Genomic DNA, 7,924 nt, shown 5'->3' with positions numbered 1-7,924 from the left:
CTAGGTCGGCCTTGATCGTGTCCATCCAGCGTTGCTTAGGTCTACCACGCGGTCTCGCTCCTCCGACAGTCACCTTCATCGCAGATTTGATGATGGATTCTTCCTTGGCGCGACTCACATGGCCGAACCATCGTAGCCGGGACTGCCTCATGACCGTGGGGATGGGCACGACGTTGAACCGTCTACGCACTTCTTCGTTCCTGACGCGATCGAGTAGTCAGGATTACTTTTAATGGACGTATGACACAAGTATTTATGATTGTGGGCGTACGTTGATTTCCAGTCATCCGACCCGCATGAATGTCCCCCTGGTTTAGAACAAGCAACACAAAAATCAAAGATTAAAACAATTGGGTTAGTACCGTCCTTGAGCACGGTGGAGTGGTTTAGGTAATAAAGTTTTCCTTCCCCCTCAGGATCGGATCTGCCAGAGGTTCTTGGAAGTCCCGCCCATAAGGTGACGTTGAGACGTACAGCTGTCTTGGGATCGTAGCAAATAGTTTTTGAGTCCCTTTTGCATAGATGGTACATGGTCCCATTGTTTTGGCAAGTTTTTCCCATAGGAAGGCACTTCTGCGGTTGTTGGGTATGGTAGATGAGAGTTAGTTGAGTGGAGCCTGCCTGCGTGGTTTTGGTCAGGCAGGGGGTGCAACCATCTGATGCGCTGGCAGAGTTCTGCGATCTCTTAATCCGATGTAGAAAAGGGGTGGCCTGAGCATAAATGTCAGGCTGACTTGCGAATTGTCTGTGATAATGACGAGGTGAACGGGGTCTAAGGACTGTCCAGGATTCATAAATGTTGCTTATGGAATCATAGAGGCGTCGACCGGAGCAATAATAGGTGGTGGCAGTGGGGTGAAGTATGAGGAGTGTAGTTCGAGGGGGATGTTCAAAAGTGTTGATCTGGAAGGAAGCATTGCTGGAGATGTGGGGCCATGGCTTAGGGAGCGTTGACCATCTGAGGTAGGGGGGAAAGATGTCCCCAGATGCGGTGCAGGTCAGCAGGAGGGGAGTGCCTGGCGTGAAGTACGTCACTTGAAACGGAATGGAGACCTTGGAGGCATGTGCGGCAAGAAGGAGGAAGAGGGTCGGCAAGGCAACGGGACGAATCATGTTGATATGTCTGCAGGTGGTGACTTTTCTACCTTGGGGTGGTATGGTCTGATGTGTCATCCAGGAACCCACAGGACATGATCTGGAAGCTGGATGGCTGCGTAGCCACGACCCCAGGTGAGGAGAGCAGCAGGACCCTTCCAAGTAGGGTCTGGCAGTTGGCGGTAGTATACCTGTGGTTTGGGAGAATCAGGGGGGGGAGGAAAAATGTCGCTCCGCTGCTGTCATAGCAGGGGTGCCAGAGAGGTTGAGGAAGTTGAGTGTATAAAGACAGAGATTAAGGGTGTCTTGCATCGCCGGGAGGCCAAGGGTTCTTTTCCCTTTGATCAAATGTCGTTCTAGCGCTATTTTAGTGTTAAGTTGGTTCTCTCTACCAGGGCTTGTCCTTGACTATTATAAGGAATCCCAAATTTGTGGGTAATTTGCCACTTAGCGCAAAATTCTGACATAGCTGTGCTAGTGTATGCGGGACCATTATCTGTTTTTATTTCTTTCGGGCATCCCAACGATGCAAAGGTGCGAATGCAATGGTTGATGACATGTTTGGAGGCTTCTCCTCTTTGCGGAGTCGCCATTATAAACCCTGAATAAGTATCAATTGTAACATGCAGATACTTCCAGGGGGCAAATGAAGGAAACTGAGTAATGTCCATCTGCCATATTTCACAGGCTTTCAACCCGCGGGGATTTACCCCTAAGGGAATGGAATGGGCTTGTTGACTACAGGTGGGGCACTGCTGTCTAATGGCTGAGGCTTCGGCCATAGTGAGGTTGAAATGTTTCATGAGAGCTTTGGTGTTTTGATGGAAATAAGAATGGCTCTCCCAAGGAGTCAATGTGTGTGATGTCATGATGCCTGCAGCCGCTTGATCAGCCATATTATTGCCTTCCTGGAGGATTCCTGGGAAGGGTTGGTGGCTGCGGATGTGTGCTACAAAGAAAGGGTGTTGACGCTGTGCAACAAGGTGTTGTAATGTAACAAAAAGAGAGAGGAGGTTTTTATCAATAGCAGGAGAGAGGTAAGAATCGTGGATAGTAGAGACTATTTGGGTAACATATAGGCTGTCTAAAATCAAGTTGATGGGTTCGTTAAAATTCTGGAAGACTAATATGGTTGCAGCAAGCTCAGCCCTTTGTGGTGATGTTTGCACAGGGGTGGTTTTAGTGTGCCACACCCCATTCCTTTGCCAAGCGCATGCCCCTCGTTCCCTACTGCCATCAGCAAAAATAGTCAAGGCGTTGACCAGAGGCCTTTTGCTGATGGGAGAGGAGAAAGAAATGGGTATTGTCCGAATGATTTGAAAACGTGGATCAGCGGGCAGGTGGCAGGAAACTAGTCCAGGCCAGTCAGCTAAGGCAAACTGGATTTCTTGGGAGTTCTGGAATAGAGGTTCCCATATTTGCAGTGAAAAAGGGATGAAAAGTGTGGAGACACCTATTCCCATAAGTAATTTTGCACGACTCCTACCTTTTATGATCAATTGAGCCAATTGAGCTGATTTGGAAGTGATGGAGCATCGTGGCGTGTGGGAAAGATGGATCCACTCTATGATGTGGAGTTTTTGGTCCTTTTGAGTTACTGCCACGGTCATAAGCCTCGGGGTGGCCAAAATGACCATATCTAAAGGAGTATTGGCAGCAGCTCTGTCTACCCATATTTTTCGGATATTCTCTTCTATGAGAGTTATTGCTTGAAGCTGAGGTTGCTGCAAGGATATTATGTCAGCAGGCTTTTCCCCCCAGGTAAGGGCCTCAAACAATGGAGAAAGAATATCAGTGGTTAAAGACAGGAAAGGTCAGGCCCAGTTAATGGTACCCAGATATTGCTGAAGTTGAACCAAGGTGGGTTGAGAAGACAGAGACAGAGAGGGAAGTGAAGGATAGGCAGTAGCAGAAAGCATTCTATAGCCCAGATATGGGTATGGAGTTAGTACTTGCACCTTTTCAGGTGCTATGTACAAACCTCCTTCTGCAAGAACGGCTTTCAGGAAGGAGAATGAAGTGAACACCGTACCCGGTGGCCCAGGAGCTGCAACAAGGATATCGTCCATGTAGTGATACACCAGAAATTGTGGAAAAGCTGAACGATAGGGTAGCAAGACATTATTGACATAGTGTTGACACATGGTGGGACTATTAAGCATGCCTTGAGGTAGGACTTTCCACTGAAAGCGGGAGGAGGGAGAGGAGTTGTTTAAGCGAGGTAGTGTAAAAGCGAATAAGGCACGATCTTGTTCATGCAGAGGGATAGAAAAAAACAGTCTTTTAAATCAATGACCATTAAATCAAATTTCTCAGGGATGATGTTGGGATTTGGCAGACCACATTGTAATGCCCCCATTGGTTTTATAATCGCATTCACGGCTCTCAAATCACATAATAGCCTGAATTTTCCTGACTTTTTCTTTATAACAAATATGGGGGTGTTATATGGACTGACAGATGGTTCAACGTGCCCTTTGACAATTTGGTCCTGAACAAGTGAGTGCAGGGCCTCTAGTTTGTCTATAGTGAGGGGCCATTGATCTACCCACACAGGTTCTGTGGTTTTTAATTGCAGCCGTAGTGGATTTCTAGCAAAAGATTCCATTAATCAATAATGAGTCTTGCATTAAGTTGAGACATAAGATCACGGCCCCACAGGTTAGTATGCAGTGGAAGGACCAAAGGTTGGAGGTAGGCAGTGCGAGAAATATCAGAAGAACTCACCGGTAGCCAGTGTTTGCTACGGTGGGCGTGCTGAACTCCTCCCACTCCCTGAACGGCTGGGGCAGTTTCCAAAGGCCAATCGTCCGGCCACTCAGCCGTTCGGATGACACTTACATCAGCTCCAGTATCTAAGAGACCCGAGAAGACTTTGTTATAAATTGTAAATTGTAACACAGGCCTGGCTTGTTCTACTGTCTGATGGACAGTAAATGCCCATGCATCAGCTGTTTTAACAGGTACTGGAATAGCGGTTGCTACTAATTCTCCCTTGCTAAATTTTGTGGGAGTATTTCCAATTACTGCCATGGCTACTGAGGAAAAGTCGTCGGGGTCTCTCAAAAACGGAGAAGCGATGATTCCCCTTGCCATGAGGTCTCGGATGGGATAGATTATGAGGGGTGTCATGGCAGGGGGGATCGTTTTCAGGCATGTGGGGAGAAAGTAAACAGTGCCTGGGATGTCAATTTCCATATCTTCGGAGGCAATTAGGTGGAAAGATATGGAGTCAGCCTTGGGAGTGGGGCTGGCTGATCGCCCCTCCTCTAGTTTCCCTGTGGCTGAGAATTGTTGCTGCGACACTGATTTGCCCAGTGGTACCCTTTCTTGCACCTGGGGCATATCGTCTTAGGCTTGGTGTTGTCTTGTGTATTGTCTCTGGTTCTGCATTGTGCCTTAAAATGGCCAGGTTTCCCACAATTGAAGCAGTTTCCGGCCGGCCTGTTCTGAGAGTTTGCTTGCTGCAAAGCCATAGCCAGATGCTCCATATTGTAGGAGACAGTCCCCACGATTCTGCAAGCCTTTAGATAGTCCGAGAGGGAAAACCCCCCTCGGGCAGATAGAGGCTGAAGAATCCTTTTGCAATCCTCATTAGCATTTTCAACAGCCAGTTTTAACAGAAGCTCTCTACGGGCTTCTTCATTAGAGATTTGCCTATGAATGGCTTTCTGAAGCTCCTCTATGAACTCGGCATAAGGCTGATTTGAGCCTTGAATAATTTTTGAAAAAGATCCTACGATGCCAGAGGTAGGATCATCAACTTTGTCAAGGGCTTTGATTGCTATGATACTGACAAAGGTAAGGGTACGTTGTGGGAGTGTCGCCTGAGCTGCTAAGTCCATAAATTGACCCATACCACAAATTTGATCTGCTCTCGCAACCACACCATGATCGTGGGCAAATTTTTCAGCTTCGGCGCGAAAGTCTGACTCCCAAACAACGTACTGTGGTCCTGTCAGTATCATGCGAAAAAGATCCTTCCAATCTTGGGGTAACATGAAAAAGGAGGTGCTGATGGTGTTAATGAAGCCTCTGATATATGGTGCCTGGATGCCGTACATGGCCATGACTTGTTTTAAATCTATAATTAATTTCATGGATAAAGGTTCAAGTCTAGGCACCATATTTCCGGCTTCATCCCCCTCATATTCAACGGGACAGAGAGAGAGCTCCTCTAGAGTAAGAGAGCCTTTTCTGCGTCCCTGCACCATGGCTTGTGCGAATGCTCCCATGGGTGTCTGATCCCTCGCTGGATTTGAGTTAGGAGAACTCATGGGTTTAGGAACAGTGGAGGGGGGAGCTTCTAACGGGAAAGCATCCTTAGTCTTGGTTTCAGTTGTGTAAGGAGGAAGAGAATCCTCCTCAGGGGAGGGGGCCTTGGTCAGCGCTGAGCCATGGATTGTTAAGCATTCCATGACTGTCCTCCACGTGGTCAGAATTTTTGGTGGAGCCCTGGGATTGCTATGAAAATAGTCACCCAAACGTTGCCATGTGGAAACTTTCAAGGACCCTTTATCCGGATAAGCCGGGCATTGCGTGTAAATGTAAGTCAAAAGGGTAATAAGGTCCTTCTTAGTTGGAATCAGGAGCGTTTTGCCCTGATTCCCAAGAATACGAATTGAACTCTTCGTTAATTCTCCTAATTCCTGCAAATGTGCTATCTGCTCTTTGGAGAATTTTCCGCCCATACTCACCTGAAGGGAGGATGTCTTCTTTGCTGAAGATTCCTGGGGAGGGATCCGTGACACGGAGACGGCGTCCCTGGGTTGCAACTGGCTCGTCCGGCCGGGTAAGATAGGCAGTCGAAGAGAGACGCACCCGTTTCCTTTAGCGGATCACGTCGGGGTCACCAATTGCGGCTTTGCTCCGCATATGGAAGGCTTCTCACTGGGTGGTCAAATGCATCAAGAAAGACACCAACGCAAGTTCTATCTTGGGTGAGCTGCCCCGATCAGAGTTAGGGGAACTCTTTTTATTAAGAACATACAAAAGAGGTGAGCTCCATCCAATCATTATGTTACATGCGTAGGAATGTTAGTGGATGTATAGTATCTTCCAATCACAATGCCATGGTCAATTTAAACTAGCAAACCAACGCCTGCATTTCAGTTAACTGCCCTTGTGACGTGTTAATGGCCTTGTTCCTAGTACCTGCTTTCAGCCTACGTGAGACCTGGCATGTACTGGAACTATTGAGGTTGCTCACGTGAGGCTTGGCACACAATGGAATTGGCCCATTACAGCACTTATTTTCATTAAAGTAGACATACCCAATTCTTGAAACTATTCTTGTTGAAAGTCATTGTTGGAATGTATTTCTATGGAACAACTACAGTAGTATTCAGCCAGTAGATGGCAATATTTACAAGTCTAGATTTATGCTATATATATGCTCTTTTTTTCTTCTGAACAGAATTTCCTGTTTCCTGTTAGAATTCTATAGTTGAGCAGTAAAGCACATGGTGACTGTACTCTTTGTTTGCTCTGTGTGGTGCTTTATATAAACAGAATTTCTAACAATTCTTCATATGTTTTAGCCTCCAGTCCCCATTTTGTTTTAAAAGATAAATGAGCACTCTGTGTAAGACACAACTGGAAAGACTTTTAAGTCCATGGAATCCTGGTGCTCTCTAAGTTTGGTTGTTTTGTTGCAGATGTTTCATTACCAAAATGGGTGACATCATCATATACTTAGTGATGTCCAGGGAGACCTTTAAATCTTGGGGAATGGCATAGAACAATCCATCCAAAGTTCAGTTCTTATAGACAGATGAAGGATCCCTTTACTGAGGGGTCTTTTGTGCTCTCTGAGCTTGGTAGTTTTCTTACAGACATTTCATTCCCCAACTAGATAACATCATCAGTGCCAGAAGATATTGATGTTACCCAGTTTGGTAATGAAATGCCTGCAAGAAAACAACCACGCTCAGAGAGCACAAAGGACTCCATAGTCACTCTCCTCCCCTCCTCCTCCTCCTCCTCCTCCTCCCCTCCTCCTCCTCCTCCTCCTCCTCCTCCTCCTCCTCCTCCTCCTCCTCCTCCTCCTCCTCCTCCCAACAGACACGTCTCCCTCTAGCACTGATGATGTTATCTAGTTGGGTAATGAAACATCTGCAAGAAAACAACCAAACCAGTGGAGGGTTGCAAAGTAGGTTGCCACCAGTTCAGTGTGCATGGCTTGGTGGGTGCGCTTTGGATGTGTGCACACACATTGTGCACGCATGCATGCCAAAGCCATGCTTTGAGCATGCACAGAGGCTTTCCTACTCATCTCCTGCAATCCTGCACTCTCCCTGTAGCTTCGACAGCTGACGCGCGGCAATCGGCTATGCCGCGCAAAGAAGCTGAGTTTCAAAAGCCGGGAATAAAAGTCAGTATGGGAGCCGAGAAAGGCAGGCGGGCCTAACAGCAGCTCCTCAGAGAGAACCGGTTCGGTCTCCACTGATCTTTGGTGCTACCGGTATGCCAGAACTGGGCCGAACCGATAGAATAGCACCACTGAACCAAACTCAGAGATCACCAAGGACCCCACAGTTCACCCTGAGCTACAAATATTATCTGCCATCAGTACATTTAAGTCTATTTGTGATGTGCCCTACAAAATAAAATCCCCTTGAGTTTGAAGCATGGAGAGATAACTGTAGAAAACTTTTAAAAAGAAACTTAAAGGCAGATCCTGAGAGGTTCCATGAGACAAAAATATCCTCTTTTACTTACGGAGCTGGGGAAGTCCAAGCACAACGCTTGTAACTGTTTGTCAAAACTGCATTGCAATTACTCAGATTTCTCTTGTTTTGCACCAGAAGCAATTTTTATTTTTCAACTT

The 7,924-nt window shown here is 46.8% G+C and overlaps 1 protein-coding gene across 1 annotated transcript; it reads right to left on the bottom strand.

Moving 5' to 3' along the window:
- Window positions 1–4,364: 4,364 nt before the first annotated feature.
- On the bottom strand, window positions 4,365–5,330 carry LOC148131078 (endogenous retrovirus group K member 24 Gag polyprotein-like). The gene has a single exon (XM_087958977.1). It carries the CDS (start codon window positions 5,328–5,330, stop codon window positions 4,365–4,367), a length of 966 nt encoding a protein of 321 aa, XP_087815103.1.
- Window positions 5,331–7,924: the final 2,594 nt, after the last annotated feature.

This window comes from Notechis scutatus, chromosome 3 (assembly GCF_049901735.1).
Source record: "Notechis scutatus isolate UNSWTSFEM ecotype Mainland chromosome 3, rNotScu1.2, whole genome shotgun sequence".
NCBI classification, from domain to species: Eukaryota; Metazoa; Chordata; class Lepidosauria; order Squamata; family Elapidae; genus Notechis; species Notechis scutatus.
Note: the sequence above shows the minus strand (reverse complement) of the source record. Positions and strands in the feature narration are given on the sequence as shown.

Excerpts from the sequence above, each read along its gene's own strand:
- LOC148131078 (XM_087958977.1), bottom strand. The coding sequence starts at position 5,330 with ATGGGAGCATTCGCACAAGCCATGGTGCAGGGACGCAGAAAAGGCTCT.